The 23,365-nt window shown below is 45.4% G+C and overlaps 1 protein-coding gene across 1 annotated transcript in view; it reads left to right on the top strand.

The window, feature by feature from the left end:
• Positions 1–22,677, top strand: part of LOC140201707 (alpha-tectorin-like) — a 55,226-nt gene extending 32,549 nt beyond the window's left edge. Inside the window, exons 14-22 of the mRNA XM_072266253.1 lie at positions 343–617; positions 2,459–2,727; positions 6,045–6,164; positions 11,118–11,302; positions 13,784–13,941; positions 15,443–15,691; positions 17,630–17,789; positions 20,589–20,682; positions 21,008–22,677. Coding sequence (XP_072122354.1) covers positions 343–617; positions 2,459–2,727; positions 6,045–6,164; positions 11,118–11,302; positions 13,784–13,941; positions 15,443–15,691; positions 17,630–17,789; positions 20,589–20,682; positions 21,008–21,108 — 1,611 coding nt within the window. The 3' untranslated portion in view covers positions 21,109–22,677. The remainder of the gene's footprint in view (positions 1–342; positions 618–2,458; positions 2,728–6,044; positions 6,165–11,117; positions 11,303–13,783; positions 13,942–15,442; positions 15,692–17,629; positions 17,790–20,588; positions 20,683–21,007) is intronic.
• Positions 22,678–23,365: the final 688 nt, after the last annotated feature.

Here is a 23,365-nt window from a genome sequence, read left to right as displayed (position 1 = left end):
GTGAATGTTGTGTCTCCGACGCTCAGTACCTGCGATGCTGCGGCAAGCAAGTTTTTCTTTGCACCTGTGCATACATAGGCTTGAGCATCAGACAATAAACTCAGAGTTGATGGGACGGTGTGGAAGGAGCCTCACTCTGCATCTGATGCCAGGAGTGTGCGATGGGACAGTGTGGAGGGAGCTTTACTCTGTGTCTGACCCCGGTAGTGTGTGATGGGACATTGTCGAGGGATCTTTACTCTGTGTCTGACCTCGGGTCTGAGTGATGGGACGGTGTGGAGGAAGACAGAATGGTATCAAGTGGACAACCAAACTAACTTCTCACTTTGCTTTTCCTCTCAGATGAACGGGGCACTCATCTCTCTACCCTTCACCAGCCCCTCCCTCGCCCGCGTATCCAGTGTGGGTGGTGATGTCATAGCAGTCACAGCGTCCCAGCTGGACGTGCGTTTCGATGGGGAGGGGACCATCTTTGTGAGGGTAGGACTGTCCTCTGCCGGCCTCCTGCGTGGGATGTGTGGCAACTGGAATGACGATCCTTCTGATGACGATCTGGAGCCTTCCAGAAATGGCAGCGAGCCCGGCTACGCCTGGGGAATCACCAACAGCTCTCAGAGGTGGGAACGGCTTGCAGAACACTTGTTTATACAGTCCCATTCGCTGAGGGAAAGCATCTTAGAACATGGAGCAGAACAGCCAGGATAGGCCATTCGGCCCACAGTGTTGAGTCAACCTACTAACCCACTCCACAATCAATCCCTCTGAACTTTTCCTGTCCAAGTACTTGTCCAAATATCTTCTGAAGGTCTTTGATGTACCTGGTTCTGCCACTTCCTCCATCAACTCCTTACATTCGTCGTCTGTGGAAACCTGTACGTTTAAATCTTCTCCTTCCCGTCTTGCCCCCTGGTTTTAGATTCCCTGACCCCAGGGGAATACTGTGACCATCCACCTTATCTTTCCCCCTCATGGTTTATAAACCTCTATCAGGTCACCCCTCAGCCCCCTTCACTCCAGGAAAACAGTCCCAGCCTGTCCAGCCTCTCCATCACTGGTAACATCCCTGTGAGTCGCTCCTGCACCCTCCCCAGTCTAATGGCATTCTTCCCATAGCTGGGTGGCAAGAACTGCATACAGTACAGTACTCCAAGTGTGGTCTCACCAACATCTTGTATAGGTTGTAGCATGACGTCCCATCTCCTGTACTCAGTGCCTGGAATGATGAAGGAAGAGTGCCAAACACTCTCTTCCCCACCCTATTGTCTTCTCTGGAGCGGCAGAGGCCTGATAGTAGTCTATAAGATGATGAGAGGCATAGAAAGAGTAGACTGGCGGTTTCTTTCTCCTCAGGGTTGAAATATCTAATACTAGAGGGCATACATTTAAGGTGAGCAGGGACAAGTTCAAAGCAATTGTGTGGGTCAATGAGAGTGGTGGGGGCCTGGAATGCGTTGCTGGGGGGAGGGCGTTGGTGAAGGCTGATACGATAGGTGCATTTACGAGGCTCTTAGAGAGAGACACATGAATATACAGGGATATGGACATTGTGTAAGAGGGGCTGAGTGCAGTTTAATTTGCCCCGCACACCTCCTTTCAACTTTCCCCCTCTCACCTTAAATGCATATCCTCTGATATTAGATATTTCTGGATTGTAGGAAACTATTCTACGTGTCTACTCTTTCTACCTCTCTCGTAATCTCATAAACTTCCATCCGCTCTCCCCCAGCCTTGGCCCCTACAGAGAAAACAACCGAGGTTAGTCCAAATAGTCCTTATAGTTCATACCCTCTGATACAAATAGCATCCTGGGCAACCTCTTCTGCACCCTCCTCGAATCCTCAACATCCTTCCTGTACTATGGTGACCAGAACTGAATGCGATACTCTAGACCAGAGTTTTATACCTACATTCGCTGACTAATAAAGACAGGCCTGTTGTCTACATTCCTTAGCACCCCCGCAACCTGTGTAACTGCTTAACTGCTTCCTGGAGGAGGCGGTTCTGTCCCACAACCCAGAGATCCAGGCTCAGAGGATTAACCAATCACTGTAAATTTCCAGCTGGAGTCTGGGCGAGGGGAGACTCTTGGAGGTGGAGGGGAAGGGTTTGGTGGCGAGAGCGGATGAGAATGTGAAGGCAAAGGAAATGGATTAGCATCACTGAGTATCAGATGCATCAAGTTGTACAGCACAGAAACAGGTCCTTTGACCCACCACTGGAGGGGATATCCCTCTCTCTGTCTCTCTCTCTCTGTCTCTCTCTCTCTCTCTCTCTCTCTCTCTCTCTCTCTCTCTCTCTCTCTCTCTCTCTCTCTCTGTCTCCTTCTGTCAATCGTTCACACACACATGGGGTACCCCTCCTTCACACACACAATCTCACGGGGGAACAGGTCACACGCAGACAAAATGGCCTCCTACCATAACTGGCCTGCCATGCACTGAATTCTGTTCTCCTGTAGGTGTGAAGATAACTCCAACGTGACCGAACTTCGGTGTCCCCAGTCTCCCTCTTTTGAGTCCCTGTGCTCCATCATCCTCGACATCGCCGGACCCTTCGCTGCCTGTCACCGTCGTCTGGACCCTGAGAACTTTTACAAGTCCTGTGTGTACGATCTGTGCCTCCATGGCACGAATGGTACACGGCTTTGCAGAGCCATCACCACTTACGAGAAAGGATGCATCCTCGAGGGGGTGCATATTCCCGCCTTGCGCAATCCCAGAATTTGCCGTAAGAACTACAAATATATTTTTGTTCATTCCTATATTCTAGAAAGTCTCCCGCCACATGAAAGAAGTGTGTGGTATCAGGGGGCATAACTTCAGGTGCAAGGGGTCTTGGGAGGAATTCTTCTCAATTTTATTTTGGTCAGGGTGACCTTAGTTCCAGAGCAAGTTAGTGGGAAACTGAAAGATTAGGAAGACTTTATAAAGAAAGAAAGAACCATAAAGAGATCAATAAAGAAGCAGAAGAATGATTATCTAAGTAAAGTAACGCAAGATATAAAAAAAGGACAGTACAAGTTTTGGTAATTGTATAAAACGGAAAAGGTTGCTTACGTGGACGTAGGAACTTGTAAGATGAGAAGGGGTAATTTATAATAGTTTATGTGGATATCGCTGAGGCCTTGAGTGACTATTTTCTGTTAGTTTTCACAAAGACACGTCGAACATGACAAAGGGAGATTTTAGGGCTGCAATGGGAAGTGAGGACCTCGATACACTCATTGACACTAAAGGGTGTGGTGATCAACAAACTGGTAGACATGTCCGCTGGTCCTGGTGGGATACATTTAAGGACACTGAAAGAATTGGCAGTAGTTGTAATAGATATATTTGTGATAATTTACCAAAATTCCCTGGACTTTGGGCAGGTCCTTCTTACCAAAGTATGTATACACCACCATGAGATTCAATTTCTTGCAAGCATTTACATAAAAAGAAATACAATGGAATTTATGAAAAGTTGGACATAAATAAAGACTGGCAAAGAACCAATGTGCAGAAGATGACAAAGTGTGCAAATACAAAAAAATTCAAATGGCAATACAAAGGATTCTAGTTCATTGGGGAACATCAGGACCAGTACGTTTTAGCTCAATTAAGCATCTGTCCTTATTAGCTGAAGTTTCATGGAAATAATTAAAATGGTATAAAAAGACAAACTACCATTTAACTGAGTAATATATTATGTATTTAAATGAAATATGGAGTCAATTAGAACACTCCCAATACTGCTACAGCGCTATAAAATTGTGTACTAATTCCTAATAGTTATCGATGGAGGAATTCATCCTGGTATGCGTGCTTTTGATTAATTAGTAAATGAACAAAATCAGTGTACTTTTCTGATCCTGGGCATTGGTGTTTCTGTACCAGGCTGTGACGCAGCTAGTCAGGATACTCTCCACTGTGTATCTATGGAAGTTTGCGAAACTTTTAAGTAACAAGCTGAATCTACGTAAACTTCTATGACAATAGAGATATTGTCGTGCCTTAATTTTGATGGCATTTATGTGGTGGTTCCAGGACAGATATCTGAAATGATAATGCCTAACAACTTAGAGTTACTGACCCTCTCCACCTCTGATCCCCTAATGAGGACTGCCTCATGGGCCTCCGACTTCCTCCTCATGTTGTCAACAATCAGCACTTTGGTTTTGCTGCCATTGAGTGAGAGATTGTTGTCGTGGCACCACTCAGTCAGATTTTCTTATGTTCTCATGTAGGTCTGAGGATGGTGAAGAGTTTACTCTGAACAGTGAATGACGGGGTGCTGGAAAGCACTGGTGCTCAGGCAGGGTTTCCCAGATCCCAAACACCGTCTGGTGAGGGAGGGATTATAAAAACAGATTCCTCCAAACCGGCCTATGCTCACCCTAAACCTTTAGCCATCTCTGCTCTGGAAAGAAGGTTACTAAATCTGATCTGCCTTTGGTGACCTAGTATGCCTCGATTAAGTCCCCCCTTCAGCCTTCAGGAAGGACAGACCCAGCCTCTGTTGGCTGAACAAGCTCCGCTCATTCAGTTTCTCATCGAGTTAGAGGAAACAGGCCCCTCAGCCCCACCAATCCATGCCAACCACGGTGTCCAGTCCAAGCTAGTTACATTTTCCTGCATTTGGTCTATATCCCTTCAAACCTTTCCTATCCGTTTACCTTTCCAAACGTCTTTTTAAAATTGTTATTATACCTGCCCTAATCACATTCAATGGCAGCTCACTGCACATCTAAGCCACCCTTTCAGTAAAATGGTCCTATTAAATCTTTCCCATTCCACTCTGAACCTCTGCCTTCTAGTTCTTAATTTTCCCGAATGAGAGGAAAAGACGATGCCCTCACCCTGCCTATTCCCCTCGTGGTATTATCCACCCCATTTTAGCCACTCTTCATTCCCCTAGGGATCAACAGCTCTGTACAGGCCCTTTGGCCCATGATGCGTGCTGGCCTTTTAACCTAGCCTAAGATCAATCTAACACTTCCCTCCTATATAGACCTCCATTTCCTATAATTCGTCTGCCTATCTGAGAGTCTCTTCAATATCTCCCGAGTATTTTCATCTACTACCACTATGCTGGCAGTGTGTTCCACACACACAGTACTCTCTGCAAAAAAACTTATGTTTGAATTGCCTCTGACATCTTCCCCACACCCCCACCTCCAGACATCTTAAAATTATGCCCCCTTGTATTGGAAAAAACGTCTCTGGCTCTCTACTCTATTGATCCCTCTTATCTTGTACACCTCCATAAAGTAGCCTCTCATCCTCCTTCCCTTCAAAAAGAAAAGCCCTAGCTCACTCAATCTATCCTCATAAGACAATGTTGTGCCGACTTTTTAACCTACTGCACGGTCTGTATAACCATTCCTTCCCACGTAGTCCTCCATTTTTCTTTTCACTCATATCCCTACCTAGAGGCCCTTAAATGTCCTTACTGTATCTGCCTCTACTACACTCCAGCAGTGTGTTTCATGCATTTACCACTCTCGGTGTAAAAGCCCACCCTTCGGCCATCTCCCCTAAATATTCCTCACTTGACTTAAAAGGAATGCCCTCTAGTATTAGCCAATGCCACTCTGGAAAATGTCCCTGGATGTCTATTCATCTGTGCCCCTATTGCCTTAGACACCCCCATTGCGTCTCCTCACATCATCCTTCATTCCAAAGAGAAAAGCCTAGTTTGCTTTACCTTTCCTCCTAAGACATGTTCTCTAATCCTGGCAGCGTCCTGGTAAAACTCCTCTTCCCCCTCTCGAAAATTTACGCATTCTTCCTATAATGAGGTGGCCACAACTGATAACAATTCTCCAAGTGTGGTCTAACCTCTAGTACCTGTAATGCTGCTCTCGGGGTAACGTACTCTGCGGTCTGTCTGACTCTGTGCAACATTGTTCTATTTAACCTTGTGTATCACTCCACGACCCACAGGGGGCGAGCGGGGAGGGGTAGACTATTTAGCCAGGTTTGTGTCAACATTGAATGTCTGTGTGTGTAGATCCATCGAGGTTTGATTCTCGCGGTGAACTAACGCCCCGGTGTTTTCCTCAGCGATAACCAATCCATGCAGAGATCAGGAATGCACGGCTGAAGAGTGGTGTGGAGAGCGAGGAGGCAATTACGGCTGCTTCTGTAATACGACAACCAATCTCGCCAATCACCGCACTTACGGTAATGGAGCAAGCTCTTCTTCCTGAATTAATTTTGTTCGCCATTGAACAGCTGATAAGTTTGCAATTATGTTTATTTATTACAGCAAGTACTACAAGGCTGATGGAGGCCAATAGGGTACACGTTACTCTGGAAGTAGCGAGTATCTTAATCACGTTAATTATCTCTGACATTCCTATGCTGTGAAATTTGTTGTTTTGCGGCAACAGTACAGTGCAAGGCACAAAAATGCTGCAAGCAGCAAAAGATAATTAGTATGAAAGAGGAATAGCATGATACCGTAGCATTCATGGACTGTTCAGGAATCTAATGGTGGAAGGGATGAAGCTGTACCTGATTCATTGAGAGTGAATCTTCAGGCTCATGTGCTTCCTCCCTTATTATGGTAATAATAGGAGAGCATGTTCCGGAGAGCGAGGGTACTCGACCATGGGTGCCGCCTTCTTGAGACACAGCCTCTTGAAGATATCCTCAATAATGATGGAGGTGGCTGAACCTGTAACTCTCTGCCATACCAGGCTGTCAAAGTCAAAGTCTAGTGTATTGTCAGGCACGTGTGCAGTGAAATGCTTGTAACATCATCGTTGACAATTAGCATCATATAATCACAGAGCTAAATTAAAATTAAAGACATTGGAAGCGATGTTCAGAGAAAAATACAAACTAAGCATAAATTAAACTATATTTTTTGGAAGAAAGAACACAATTAGAACATGAAATAAAGCCCATTTTAGTGTAAAAAGCAAAGTGCATTCTTGCACAGGTGCAACACGAGGTTTAGGGGAAGAATTAAACCATTTAGCCCATTGAGTCTGCCATTCAAACGTTGTTATGTTTTTCAACTCCACTCTCCCTCCATAACCCTCAAAACCCCCTACTGATCAAGAATCTAAAAATGTTCGCCTTAAATACACCCAAATTTGGAACAAATTCCACAGATTCACCACTTGCTGGCTGAATAAATTCCACCTCATCTTAGTTCTAAATACTCTGATGCTGTGGCATCATAGAGATGGAAAAGTCCCCTCAACGTCCACTCTATCCAGGACTTCTACTATCAGGCAGTCTCAATAAAGATAGACCCCCTTCCCCATCCTTGTGATCTCCATCAAGACACGCCCAAAGACATCAAACGCTCCTCATAATTAAGCTTTTCTTTCTCTGATCCTTCTTGTAGACCTCTTCTGGACGCTATCCAATGTCAGTACATTCTTCATTAGATACGGGGCCCAAAACTGCTCACAATATTCCAAACGTGGTCTAGCCTGTGCCTTATAAATTCTCAGCAGTACATCCTTGATTTTATATTCTAGTCATACCCTGGTTTCAAAGTTCAAAGAGAAATTATCAAAGGACATATATGTCAACATCTATAACATTGAGATTCATTTTCTTATGGGCATATTCAATGAATCCATAATAGAATATTAGACATAACAGAATCAATGAAAGATCTCACCAACTTGGGCATTCAATCATTGTGCAAAGGACAGCAATTATCAATCAATAAATAAATAGAAAGATTAATTGATGGATGGATGAATGAGTGAATAAACAAACAAATAGACAGATTAACTGATCAATAGATAAATAAATACGTCCATAGCAAGAACATAAGACGCAGAGTCCTGGTAACTGGGTCCATTGGTTTTTGGTACATTTCAATGATAAGGCAAGTGAAGATGAGTGAAGTTATCCCCTTTAGTTCAAGAGCCTGATGATTGAGCCGTTCAAGGGCATTGGTGTTTCCACATCAGGCTGTGATGCAGCCAGTCAATATACTGTCCACGACACATCTATAGCTTAGACTTCCACACAAGAAATCCAGCATGTCCCCATTGGCCTTCAGTGATTCTTATGGATGAAGCATTGGGAATACATCCAATCTGGATGCATCACGGCTTGACAGTAACTGCCCTGCAGAGAGTTATGGACACAGCTCAGTATATCACTGAAACTGGTCTCCCCTCCATGGACTCTGTCTGTACTTCTCACCAGTTCAGTAAATCAGCCAACATAATCAAAGACCTCACCTCCCATGGACACTCTCTCTTTACCCCCCACCCCATCGGCAGGCTCAAGGACAGCTTTTACCCTGCTGTTAGAAGACTATTGAATAGTCCTCCAGTATGACAAGATGGACTCTCGACCTTATAGTCCACTTCGTCATGACCTTACACCTTACTGTCTGCCTGCACTATATTTTCTCTGTAATTGCCGCAGTTTATTATACTTTTTTATGCTTTTCCCTTGTACTCCTCAACGCAGCAGTGCAATGAAATAATGAACACGAGAAAGTCTGAAGGTACCGGAAATCCAAAGCAACTCACAAAAAATGTTGGAGGAACTCAGCAGGCCAGTCAGAATTTGTGGAAATGTATCAACAGTGGATGTTTTGGGCCGAGGCCCTTCTTCAGAACTGATAAGGAAAGGGGAAGACACAAGGTGGGGGGAATGGAAGGAGGATAGCTAAAAGCTGATAGGTGAAGCCAGGTGGGTAGGGAAGACAAAGAGCTAGAGAGGAAGAAATCTGATAGGCAAAGAGAACGGACCATAGGAGAAAGGGAAGGAGGATGGGACCCAGGGAGAGGTGATAGAGATAGGAAGAGGTAAAAGGCTAGAGTGGGTAATAGAAGAAGAGGGGAAATCGATATTCATGCCATCAGGTCGGAGGCTGTAGCTCCTCCACCCTGAGGGTGGCCTCATCTTGACACAAGAAGAGGCCATGGAGCCCATTTCTGAATGGGTATGGGAATCAGAATTAAAATGTTCGGCCACTGGGAAGTTCCGCTTTTGGTGGATGGAGCGTTGGTGTTCGACCAAGTGGTCCCCCAGTTTACGACTGGTGTCACCAATATAGAACCGTATCAGAACACTGGGCACAGTGGACGACCCCAGCAGACTCACAGGTGAAGTATCGCTTTACCTAGTAGGACTGTTTGGGGCCACTGAATGGAACTGAGGGAGGAAGTGAATGAGAAGGTGTGGCAGTTGGGCCGCTTGCAGAGATAGGTGCCGAGAGGGAGACCTGTGGACAGGGATGGATGGACAGGGGAGTCGCAGAGGGAGAAATCCCTGTGGAAAGTGGGAGAGGTGGGGAGGTGGTTAGTGGTAGGATTCCTTTGGAGATGGGGGATATTGCACTGGATGATGTGTTGGATACAGGGGCTCTAATGAAATGTTCTGTATGGATGGCATGTAAAACAAGGTTTTTCTCTGGAGGTAGGTTGGTTAGTTTACATACAGATGACATAACAATTGCCGTGTTGTGAACAGTGAAGAGGGTTTTCGAAAGATGTAACGGGATATAAATCGGTCACAGATCTGGGTTGAGCTTCATCCAGGCAAGTGTGAGGTGCTGCACTTGTAAGGGAAATGCAGACAGTTACGGGCGGGGCCCCTAACAGCACATATATACAGAGGGATGTTGGGGTTCAAGACCATCGTAAGTGGCAACGTAAGAAGACAAGTTGGGGAAGAAAGCAAATGGCATGCCTGCCTTCATCGGTTGGGGATAAATACAGGAGAGAGAACGTGGCACGTTGCAGCTGTATAAAACCTAGGTTCAGCCACACTTGGAGTGTCGTGTGCAGTGCTGTTCGCCACATCAGAGGAAGAATATGGAAACTTTGGAGGAGATGCAGGAAGAAGTTCACCGGCATGCTTGCTGGATTAGAGGGTATGTACTGCAAAGCAAGGTTGAACAAACTTGGGTTGTTTTCTCTGGAGCAGTGGAGGATGAGGGGAGACCTGATAGAAGTGTATAAAATTATGAGAGGCATAGATAGGGTAGTCAGCTGGCATCTTATTCCCAGGTTGACATGTCCAACACCAAAAGGCATACATTTAAGTTCAGTGGAGATCTGCGGGGCAAGCTTTTCATACAGAGCATGGTGGGAGCCTGGAATGTGCGGCAGGCAGAGCGGATTCATGTTGGATACAGACGTGAGGCTTGAAGGTCCTGTTTCTGTGCTGTATTGTTCCAAGTTTAATGTCCTATATTCTAGCTCTATGCTCTGTGTCTTATGGCCTTTATTCGGCATTCTAACTAGAATAGTCAGTTAGCTAGATGGGGTATGATCCATTACCCTATCTGGACCAGTCTGTTTACCCACTCAGTTAAATACCAACCTTGTTCTCATCAATTTCATGCCCGAGGGATAGGGACCCCATCAAGAAATTGAACTGAAAACGGTTTATGTACTGAGATAGAGTGGACAACCTGTATTGCATTAGATTGATACAGATCGATTCATTACACAGTGCAAAGGTCAAACAATAAAAATGCAGAATAAATTGTAACAGCTACAGAAAAAATGCAGTTCAGGTAAACAATAATGTGCAAGGCAATATAGTAGATTTCAAGATCAAGAGTGCAACTAATTAAACTAGTGAACCATTTAATGGCCTAGTAACAGCAGGGCAGAAGGTGTCCTTGAGCTAGTGGTTTGTGTTTTCAGGGTTTTGTGTCTTCTGCCTGATGGGAGGAGGAAGAAGAGAGAATTTCCAGGGTGGGTGGGTCTTTGATCATGCTAGTTGTTTTACCGAGGCAGTGAAAAATGTAGACAGAGTCCATGGAGGGGAGGCTGGTTTCCATGATGTGCTGAGCTGTGTCCACAGCTCTCAGCAGTCTCTTGTTTTTATGGGAAGAGCAATTGCAGTACAAGCCATGACACATCCATTCATGGTGCAGTGATAACATCCAGAACATCTTTAAGAGGTGATTCCTCAGGAAGGTGGTATCCATTAATAAGAACCCTCATCGATAAACATTTGAGAGGTTTAATCGGGCATGTCAAATATCTTTACCCCCTTGAAGGATTGGAAGTGTTGGTGAACTTTACTGTCCATGGTGTACACCTGTTTGTACCTGGGCAGGCTATTGATGTTGTTTACTCGGAAACCGACCCTGTCAATTCTCAGTTACTGACGGAAATGGCCTTCCTTTTGCAGACTACAAGCTAACGTGCAATGGCTCCAACAGCAGCATCTCATTCGCACGCTGCCTTTTATTCAGCGATGGGTGGGTGGCTCAATCTCTTCACCTGAATGATCCCAACTGCAAGGCCAGTCTCAGCCACGGGAGGACTATGTTCACTTTCAACAGCCATCAAAGATCCTGCGGCTCGAAGCTCCAGGTAATTACATACCAATTATATATTGATTAGCGCCCCACACAGACTTCCAATCTGCCCTTTGTAAGGCATGAAAAGGCCCGACGCAGCCCTCTCATGGTCTGAGTCGACGTTCCCCCTATATATTGATCCCAGTAGCCATAATTTCAATTCCACATGCCATTCCCACACCAACATGCCTGTCCATAGCCTCCTCTACTGCCACAATGATGTCAGACCCAGGCTGGAGAAATCTGGCATGTCCCCGTCCACCCTTACCAATTTTTGTCAAAGTACTAACTTCCAAATGCAGTCTGACCAGCGCCTTATAAAGCCTAAGCTGTACATCCTTGCTTTTATATGCTAGTCCTTCTGGGGTTGTCTTTACAAAAAGAAATCTGGCGTGTCCTTGATAACTTATACCAACACTTATCGATGTCCCATGCAAGCATCCTATCTGAATGCATCACGGCTTGCGATGGCAACTGCTCTGACCATAACCGCAAGAAACATCCAAAGAATCATGGACACAACTCAGCACGTCACAGGAATCAGCTTCACTCTGTCTAAGCTTCCCACTGCCTTGGTGAAGCATCCAGCATAATCAAAGACTACCCCTCCAACCCCGATCACGGCCAGTTCCTCTTCTTCCCTCTCACATTGGGCAGAAGATGCAAAAGTCTGAGAGTACATACCACGAGCCTCAAATGCAGCTTCCATCCTGCTGTTATGGGATACTGTAGTTCCATAGTTCCAACGAAACGAATTGGACTCTTAGCCTCACAATCTACCTTGCACTTTATCGTTTACCTGCACTGCACTTTCTCTGTAATTGTTATACTTTATTCTGCAATCTGTTATTGTTTTACCTTGTTCTACCCCAATGTACTGAGTAATGATCTTATCTGTATGAACAGTATGCGAGACAAGCTTTTCACTGTATCTTGGTACACGTGATGACAATAAACCAATTCCAACAGCAAATTCCAATTCCCCCGTTGATTTCTCTCATTCTTCTGGCCCCCCTCCCCCTTCTCCTCCCCCCTCCTACGTCCCTCTGGTTACCCACCTCCTGCCCTTTATCCCATAGCGTACTGTCAGATTCCTTTTACTTCACACATTCATACGCTTATTTATCTAAATAACACTTCCAGCACTCCTGGCAGTACATTCCAGGCACACATTAATCTCGGTTTAAAAAAACTTGCTCCTCACATCGCAATTAAACTTACCGTGTCTCACCTTAAGTGCGTGCTGACTAGCATTTGACCTTTCAACCCTGTAAATACGTAAGTAGTGCAAAAGAGGAAGAGTGATCTAAGTGCTTAGGGAGCAACCGGAAATTTGATGGTGATAGGGAAGAAATTGTTCCTAAACCATTGAGTGCGGGTCTTTCTCTAGTATTGAGAAGAGGGCATGTCTTACACTGAGTGACACTGAAACACCTCCTCTAGAAGCTGTCCCCGATGGTTGGGGGGCAGTGCTCCTGATCGAGATAGCTGGGTCTTCACCTCACCACACTGCAGCCTCTTGCGATCCTGTGCTCGGAAGCTTCTGTACCAGGTGGTGATGCAAACCATCAGAATGCTCTCCATGGTACATCTGGAGAAGTCTTCCAGCTCCTTTGGTGATATAGAAAATTTCGCCAAACTCCTAATGGGGTGGAAGTGCGGGCGTGCCTTCTTCGTGATTGTGGAATGAGCTGCCAGAGGAGGCAGTGGGGGCAGGAGCAGTACCCGTATTTGCGTGTCATCTGGGCACGTATCTGCATGAACCGGACATGGAGAGGTATGAGATTAACGCACGATTATTATGGAGGGGAATTACAATTGACCTAGACAGGGTGGGCTGAATCTGTGCTGTACAATTCAATGCCTACAATCTCAGAGTATGCTGGAGTGTGCAGCTCCAGAGATGCTCAGGGACTGCTTGTCCCACTCCCATCAGGGAGTCTGCTCCGCCATTCCATCATGGCTGATTTATTATCCCTCTCAACCCCATTCTCCTGCTTTCTCACCATAACCTTTGACGCCCTTTCTAATCAGGAACCTATCAACATTCACATAAAATACACTCAATAACTTAGCCCCCACAACTATCTGTGGCAATAAGTTTCACGGATTCACCACCCTCTGGCAAAATGAATTCCTCCTCATCTCTGTTCTAAAGGGACACCTTCATCTCATCTCACGCTCAAACAAATGAGTACATTGTATTTTACGAGAGTGGTTACTCTTATATTTTGTGTTTTTAAGCTAATGATGTGTGTGTATGTGTGTTATGCTGCATTGGATCCAGAGTAACAATCATTTCGTTCTCCTTTACGCCTGTTTACTAAAGAATAATAATAAACAATCTTGAATCTTGAAACACTCAGCAGGTCAGACAGCATCTATGAGGAAAGAGGGACAAAGTTAATATGGACACTCAAGTATTGATGAGTTGGGCCGAAGGGCTCACTTCCATACTCTATGACTCAATAATATGATGTTTTCTAACAACTAGGTAAATAGAACACACTTTATACATTCCAACACTGTCCACGGATATAATGGTGCAGGAAATGGAATTGTTGTAAGGAACCGGGCACTATCCGTAGAATTCTCCTGCGCAGTCCCGCTGACAATTAATCTGTCCCTTCCTTTGGGGAGCATTGTGAAGAGGTAAGGTCTTTATGTCGCCTGGTGTATCATTGTCAACAACTTTAATTTTTATTAATTTTCAACAGTTGCTGGGTTTCATTGACAGGACCATTATTTTTTTACATAATCCCTGACCACCTCCCGTGACAAGGTGGGAGTGAGCCACCTCTTTGGTGCAGTCTGTGTGGGGGAGATAGTCACATGGTTGCGTTTCTGGTCGGGAAGGATCCCAAGGTTCAGATCCAGCAGCACCGAATGAATGGCTGACAGATTTCTGAGTCAGAAAGGGAGGGGGTGGAATCCTGTGGGAGACACTGTTCCCTGCCAGCACCCCCCACCCCCACTGCCTTCTTTACCGAGCAGGCAGAGCTGGGAGGAGATTTCAGAAAGGGCTGTTGGAGTAGCCCAGGGTAAGTAAGCATGGTGTATTCTGTCGAATATGCCCAGTGTGTTCCGGAGGTGGAGGGAGGGATTGTTCATGGGGCTGGTGAGTGGGGTGCTGATGGAACGGGCGCCGATCTTAATTAGCATCAGAAAACATCTCCTGACCCCGTTACCTCCCACATCCCAACAATGTACGGGCTCAGTGAGGTAATTTACCAGCCCCGGAATAACGAGGCATGCCATTAAAACTGAGATGTTGTATTTCTCCAGAATCAGAACCCGGTTTATTATCACTGACTCAGCTGACATGAAGTCTGTTGTTTTGCGGAGGGAGTGCAGTGAAAAAAAAGCATAAATTATACGAAGAAACAAATGGTGTAAACATAGACAAATGATGAGGTAGTGTCCATGGGTTCATTGACTGTTCAGAAATCTGATGGCAGAGGGGAAGAAGGTGTTCCTGAATCATTGAGAGTAGGTCTTCAGGCTCCTGTACCTCCTCCCCAATGGCAGTAATGAGAAGAGGCCATGATCCTGATTGTCAGGGACCTTAATGATGGGTGCCCCATACCTGAGGGGCCACCTTTTGAAACTTTCCTCAATGGTGGGGAGAGGAGGGTTATGCCTATGATGGAGCTGGCTGAGTCTACAACCGTCTGATCAATGTCCTTAAGATGATGAAAATTACTGAGCATCTTTCTCTCCAGGGTCAAGATGTGTAATTCCAGATAAAGGAGATGTGAGAGGGAATCTTTTTACACAGAGAGTGGTGGATGCCTGGATTGTGCTGCCAGGGGTGGTGGTGGAGGCAGATACCGGAGAGGAATTTAAGAAGTCCTTAGATAGGCACATGAATGTTCAAGGAATGGAAAGATATGGACATTATGTAGGAAGAAGGGATTAGTTTAGTTGGACATTTGTTTACTATTTTAATTGGTTTTGCACAACATTGGGGGGCCGAAGGACCATTTCCTGTTCTGTACTGTTCAATGTCCAATGTCTTATGAATGGTGAGGCAAGATAGATTTTGCAATAGCCTACTTCTCGTATGTTATTGTGGTTCTTTGTTGTAGTTTCATCATTGTTGTTACTGCCCTATGTTCTGTGATTTCAAGCAAGTCTTCCTTTCATTAAACAGCGTTGTAAGCATCGTGTTGCCTACTGGTACCGAGCGCTTCGAAGCGACAATGATCATGTACCGCGATGCGCGATACAGCCAGGCCTACACCGAGACGCCCATCTTCCTCGATGTCGGGAGTCAGGTTTACATCGGGATTCACGTCCAGGGCCTTGATGCTGACCAGTTCGTAGCGACACTGGAGAACTGCTGGGCCACTCCCATAAGCGACCCGTCATCACAGGTTAAATGGGGACTTATAACCAATCAGTAAGTACGTCTCGGAGGAAGGGAGTCTTGTGCTGATTGGGAGAATTGGGAAAGAATTGGCAGATGGAATGCAGTGGAGGGAAATGTGTTTTGCACTATTTTTTCTTGTTAAACCCGTCATCACCACTGGGGCATAGTATGCCAACAGCAGCTCGCCAAGTTCCTCTGCCCTGGGCCTGTAGAAGTTTGATCAGCCCTGTGGCTTCCACTTTCACCACGTGATTTCATACATCTTCTGGGCAAAGATCCTTTCTCTCCCAGGGATGAGGTCTTTGGAGCATCTGTTGGCGTTTCTGTAGCCCTGGGTTTTTACAGGGTGGGTTTGCATACCCCTTGTCCAACCCTCCTCCTTTCGCAGCCGGGCTTGGGGCCATCCATGGCGGTATTGTGATGCACTTTGTTATGAAGAATAAAGTGTGGACTATCTTCACTCAGAGGGTGATGAAAATATGGATTGGGCTACCAACAGAAGTGGTGGATGTGGGTTCTGAGATAAGTTTGGATAGGTATATGGTTGAGAGCGAAATAGTCTGGGTACGGGGGCATGGGACAAGGCAGAAGATGGTCACCACGGACTAGATGGGTCAAAGAGCCTTTATCTGTGGCGTAGTGCTCTATGGCTCCAGAGATCATTCAGAAATTAGAGTGCATAGGAGGTGGGGAGTTCGAGTTCAGCATTCCTTTAAGTTTAACATTCAAGTTGAGTTGGTGGTTAATTGGAAAATTAGTTTATTATTGTCACACGTGCTGAGCTACTTTGAAAAGCTTCATCTTGCACGCCATCCGTACAGATCATTTCATCACATCTGTGCATCAGGGTAGAGCGGGGAAAATAACAGAATGCAGAATAAAGTGTTACAGTTACAGAGAAAGTGCACTGCAGTCAGACAGCTAAGTGCAGGGTGACGGCAAGGTAGATTGTGAGGTCCAGAGTCCATCTTATCGTAATAGGGACCATTCAGTAGTCTTGTAATAGCCCGATAGATGCTCTCCTTGTGTCTGGTGGTCTGTGGTTTCAGGCTTTTGTACTTTCTTCCTGATGGGGGTGGGAAGAAGAGAGCATGTCCCGGGTGGGTGGGGTCTTTGATTATGCTGGCTGCTTTACCGAGGCAGTGGGAAGTGCAGACACAATCCATAGAGGGGAGGTTGGTTTCCGTGAAGTGCTGAGCCGTATTCACAACACCCGGCAGCATCTTGTGGCCACGAGCCAAGCTGTTGCTGCATAAAACTGTGATACAGACCACGCATTCCAGACCACCCTCTGTAACACTATAACGCTTCTCAGTAAAGCTATGTTCTGCAATCTGTTTCTCATTTTCACTACCTCGATGCACTTGCATATTAAATTATCGGGGTGGATGACAGGCAGGCCAAAGCCTCACTGTATCTCGGTACACGATACAAAGATACACCTATACCAATTAATGCATACACTTTCAAAGGATACGTACATTCCGAAACAGTAACAAAGCAAAACAGATTGGAAGAACACAGCAGGTCGGAAATAGGGAAACAGTTATAAACATAAGGGATTCTGCAGATGCTGGAAATGAAGAGTAACACACACACAACACGCTGGAGAAACTCAGCAGGTCAGGCAGCATCCATGCAAGGGGATGATTAGTTGAAGTTTCAGGCTGAGTCTATTTATCAGCCCTGGAAAGGAGGGGTGCAAAGCCAGAATAAGGTGTTTCGGGGAAGGGGAGGAGCACGTACCACCTTCTAGCTTGTCCTCCTACTCCTTCCGTTCCCTTGCCGCCGTCTTCTGGCTTCCCAGTACTGATGAGGGGTCTTGGGCTGAAACGCCGACTGTCTACTGCTTTCCATGGATGCTGAGGTCCTACACGTTCTGTATGAGAAACGGAGTTAGCTTTGCCAATCTGAGTAGCTCCAGCACTCCCAGTGTCTAATATGTTTTCTTATTTATTTTTTACGCAGGTGCCCGAATTCTCTCAGTGAGGTGGTGATTGAAGAAAGCGGCGTCTCCCCCATTTGCCGATTCAAATTCTCAGCTTTTAAGTTTCAGGGCGAGGTGAATGATGTCTATGTGCATTGTCAAATTCAGCTGTGCAATTTCCGAACGACCCAGTGCTCACTGGTAAGCCCACATCCCATCCTTGTGGCTACGCTGATACATTAATAAGACCATAAGATACAGGAGCAGAAATAGCCTATTATGCCCATCAAATCTGCTTACTTACTGCCCCCACGCTGCTGATGCTTAGGGGAGCAATAAAGGTCTTCCATCTCTGTCTACCCTTGACCATTTTTTGGTCTTGGTCTTGGTGGTTTCAGGGCTTCCTTTATCATGTCAGTAGCAACTTCTCAGGGTTCTCTACTTTCAGACATGCTAGTCCCCGGTGGAGACCCAGCAATACCATCACACTCAGATGTAGGATTCTTCGTTGCTGTTTCGGTAACAATTTTGTTTGACCAATCAAGGTTGTTCGCCCTGATCTGATCTCCTGAACTTGGAGGACTAGTAAACCACACAGTCTGACCTCTACCCTTTGACCTGTTTGGCATGAGTGACCTTACGAAGAGCCAAAGCATAATAACCTGACTCCAGCCAGCAGACCTCTCCAGGTCAATGAGACACACAAGCCTCCAAACTCAATGTCAAGGTTATTGACTGCAAATGCTGGAAATGCAGAGTAACACACACAAAACGCTGGAGAAACTCAGCAGATCATGCAGCATCCATGCAAAGGTTCTGACGAAGGGTCTCGGCCTGAAACGTCGACTGCACCTCTTCCTAGAGATGCTGCCTAGCCTGCTGCGTTCACCAGCAACTTTTGTGTGTGTTCCACGCAAAGGATGTTCTTTGGAGGCATCAGATTTTCCCCATCATTCAATCATGTCTAGATTTTCTCAACGCCATTCTCTTTGATGCCCTGACTGATTATGAGCCTATCTACCTCCACCTTAAATATATCCAATCAATTGGCCTCCCCAGCGGTCTGTGGCAATGAATTCCATAGATTCACCACCCCCTGGCTGAAGAAATTGAACTTTGTCTCTGTTCTAAAGGGACATCACTTTATTCTGAATCTGTGCCTCAGATCCTAGACTCTCCTGTTGATGGAAACATTCTCTCCATGTCCATTCTACGCAAGCCTTTCAGTACCTTGTGTGTTTCAGTGAGATTATCCCCCCCCCCTGCCTCCGCAACATCCCTCTGATCTCCACTGAGAACAGGACCAGAGACATGAAACTTTCTTCGTACATTAAAATTTATAAACCATCTCTCAGCCTTCACCAGAGCCAGCACATCCTTCCTTAGATGTGGGGTTCAAACTTGCTCACAGTGTCCCAAATATGGTCTGACCAGCACTTTATAAAGCTTCAGCATTACATCCTTCTATTTTAGTGCTTTCAAAATGAACGCTAATACTGCACTTGCCTTCTTTACTACGGACCCAATCTGCAATAAACCTTGAGGAAATCCGAGATGATAAAATCTTACTTCTCAACTAACCACTCTATTAAATTAAAATGTTTCATCTCCTTAGTCACACACATTAGACGGCATAGGGTTAGGTTTCTTTATACCGTCATAGAGTCAGACAGCACAAAAACAAGCCCTTCAGCCCAACTGGTCCATGCTGACTAAAGTGTCCCTTGTAACCTAATCCCATCTGCCCACGTTTCAGAATCAGAATCATGTTTATTAACACTGTCTTATATAGAACATAGAACAGAACAGCACAGTACAGACCCTTCAGCCCACAATGTTGTGCCGACCTTTTAACCTGCTCCAAGATCAATCTAACCATTCCCTCCCACAGAGCCATCCATTTCTCTTCCATCCATGTACTTCAGAGTCTCTTATGTATCATTAATACGTGGTGCTTCTACCACCACATCTGGCTGTGCGTGCCACACACATACCACTCCTACCCTACCCTATACTTTCTTCCAATCGCTTTTAACGTATGCCCTAATGTATGACCCATGGCTGCTCTAGGAAAAAGTTGCTGCCATTCCACTCCATCTATGCCTCTCATCATCTTGCACACCGCTATTATCCTCCTTCACATCCTCCTTCACCCTAAAGAGAAAATCCCTAACTTGCTTAATCTTTCCTCATAAGGCAGGATCTCTAGTCCATGTAGCATCCTGGTAAATCTCCTCTGCACCCTCTCTAAAGCTTCCAGGTCCTCTCTATAATGAAGCCAACAAACTCCAACACAATACCCCAAGTGTGGTCTAACCAGAATTTGAAGAGCTGCAACATTTCTTTATTGATCTTGAACTCAATCCCCTACCTAATTACGGCAAATGCACCATAAGTCTCTTTAAGCACCTTATCAAGTTGCTTGGCAACTGTGAGAGATCTGTGGACATGGACCCACATTACTACGAATCCCGCCTTTGTGTTTGATGTGAAATTCGTTCTTTTGTGGCAGCAGTATCATGCATGGCATAAAATATGTCTATAAGTCATAACAGAAAAACAATAATGCAACTGGGCCAGTCATTAATCTGATGGCAGAGAGGATAAAGCTGCTGCTGAAAAACTGAATGTGGGTCTTCTGGCTCCTGTACATCCTCTGTAATCCTGTAAACCTTCATTAGGTCACCCCTTAGCTTCTTTCGCTCCAGAGACATCAGTCCCGGCCTGCCCAGCCTCTCATATCTCAAGCTCTCCTGTCCTGGTCACATCCTCCTGAATCTTTGCTGCATCCTCTTCAGCTTACTGACACCCTTCCTAAAGCTGCGTGACGAAGTACTCCGTGCAGTCTCACTGATGTCCTGTACACCAATAATACGATATCCTGCCATCTTCACCACCTTGTCCGTCTGTGTCACACTTTCAGGAAAGACTGCATCTGTTCCTCTAGGTCCCTCTGTTCTGCATGATAACAAGCAGTGATACCTCTTGTGTATATTTCAGAATTGTCCACTCCAGAGAATCGCTAGGAATGCTGGAGGCACTAAGCAAACAGGAACTTTCAGCATTGGCCCACTCAAAAGGAGAAGTACTGCAGGTACGTCAAAAACAGAATAAAACTACTGGGGCCTTTAAATCTGCTGTATTCATTGTGTGCGCAACTCTTGTTCTACCTTAAACACTCTGTTCAAAGGTACATCCATAGGTGTCTTGTTTGAAGTCCTAGGTGTGAACATCACCAATAGCTCCCCCTCCCCCTTCCTTCCGTCCGTCTCTCTCTCTCCCCCCGCTCCTTCCGTCTCTCTCTCTCTCTCTCACACACACACACACACACGCACACACACACACACACACACACACACACACACACACACATCCCTTCCCTGTATGAATACTAACACTGTGTCACTTTTCTTTGACAGGATTCATGCTCGATGGCAACCACGCGATCTCCAGCTCTCCACTGACGTCTGGCTTCCTTTTCCTCAACTGCCTGTTCCTTCAACATATTCTACAAATTTGAGGGCCCATTTTTAGTTTTGTAATCCAATGTTAAGTCAATCTCGATCGATAAAACAATCATACCCTTTTGCATTCTCTCCCGTATTGATAGAATCTTGTGTGTGGTTTCGGTGTCGTGACCTTTTCAGTCTCTGATGCTCCTTTCTGAATAAACTATACTCATCAAAGCAAATTATTATGTTGAATGTTAGTATTCAGTACATGGATATTTCAATATCAAAGACTCATACAGCATGGCAACAGGCCGGTGCGATTAGCTGGCCTATGGTGACTTTCACTCAGTGGCCACTTTAAGGGTAGAACCCAGTGTGATCTTCTCCTACTGCATCACATCCACTTCAGGTTCCACAAGTTGTGCATTCAGAGATGCTCTTCTACACACCACTGTTGTAATGTGTGATTATTCACTGACACCCTGAACCAGTCTGGACATTCTCCTCTGACCTCTCTCATTAACAAGGCATTTGCACCCACAGAACTTCCACTCACTGGATGTTCTATTTTACACCATTCTCCGTAAACTCTGGAGACTGTTGTGTGTGAAAATCCCGGGAGGTCAGCAGTTTCTGAGATACTCAAACCACCTCATCTGGCACCAACAATTGTTCCATAGTCAGAGTCACTTAGATCACATCTCTTCCCCATTCTGAGGTTTGGTCTGAACAACAAATGAACCTCTTGGTCTTGTCTGCATGCTTTTATGCATTGAATTGCTGTCACGCCATTAGCTGACTAGATATTTGCATTAACCAGTAGGTGTATCTAATAAAGTGGTCACTGAGCGTAGATCCCCATCTAATTTAGTCTCATTTGCCATGCCTGACCTATATTCAGCTTCAGGTTCCCAATCCATGTCCCTGGTCAACTGTCCTTTAAACGTTGTCAATGCACCTGTCTCACCCTCTTCCTCTGGCAGCTCATCCCATAGACCCATCTCTTGGTGAAAATGTTACCCCTCAGGTTCCTATTTAAGTCAATAGCAACAGAGACACTGAGGATGATTGGGAGGCAGATTATGGAAAGGTGGGAAAATAACAGGGTGTTTTCATGCGTGTATAAGGGGTTTCTTCTTTTATGTTATTGCTAACACTAATAAAATGACCTCTTTGTTACAGTATGTTAAAAAAAATGGCTTCTCTGTGATGTTAACCACTGAGACAGTGGTTCTCTCTCTAGCAGCTTGCTTGGGTTATAATTACTGATAACGAGAATTGTATTCATTTGCTAACCAATTGGGATAGATTTTATTCTTTCTTGTGTGTCTGTAAGCTATTGTTTTCGCGGGCTTTGGGCAGAAGGCGGATGGGAACAGAGAGAGAAGACGCGATGCTGTAAACTGAGCGACGGAACGGACCCCGAGCGGGAGTCCGAGGCGCAGGGTCTTCGGCGAGGAGTGGAGACGTGGACAGACTCGAGTAGAGCGTTTTGTCGATCACCGAGGGTGGTCCCATTCGTGGGTCGGCAGAGTTCGGCGAACATCGACTGGAGGAAAGAGGACCCGTTTCTGTAAGAGCTCCAACGATGTGTGCACGAACTGGCTAATAATAATGGCGCATTTTTCTTTTTTAAAAAACAGTTCTTATTATGTTCCTTTACTATCTACATAGTCAAAGTAAGAATTATAAAATGTAATCATTTAATCACATATAGTGTACTGTCTGTTATTTGGCATGGTGGGGTACATCACACAGCATCTACACAAACTTGATTGCTCAGTTTGACGGGGCCGAAGGCTGCTCCCCCTTGACTAAAGCGAGCTGAGCGAGCCTGAGGTTTACCAGGGGGCTACACGTGATTTCAGCTTCCTTAATACTGACTTGCACTCCTTAGTGCAAAAGGTTTAGGTAGAACAGAATTTGTGAGGTGTGTCCACGAATGATTATCGAATCAATATGTGGACAGGCCAACTAGCAGGGAGAGACCAGACTGGATCTGGTGCTAGGCAATGTACCAGGTCACGTATCAGATTGCTCAGTCGGTGAGCATTTTGGGGATAGTGATCACAACCTTTACCATACATAGCCTTAGACAAGGATAGGAGCAGATGGTATGTGAAAGTATTTAATTGAAGGAGGGGAATTCTGAAGCTATTAGGCAGGAACTGGGGTGCATAAACTGGGAATAGATGTACTTAGGGAAATGTACAATCAAAGTGTGGACTCCAGGATAGGTTTGTTCCATTGAGGAAGGGAAGGGACAATACGGTGAAAGAACAATGATTGAAAAGAGATTACGAACAACTTGTAAAAAGGAAGCAA

Source organism: Mobula birostris, chromosome 8 (genome assembly GCF_030028105.1).
Source record: "Mobula birostris isolate sMobBir1 chromosome 8, sMobBir1.hap1, whole genome shotgun sequence".
NCBI classification, from domain to species: domain Eukaryota; kingdom Metazoa; phylum Chordata; class Chondrichthyes; order Myliobatiformes; family Myliobatidae; genus Mobula; species Mobula birostris.
Note: the sequence above shows the minus strand (reverse complement) of the source record. Positions and strands in the feature narration are given on the sequence as shown.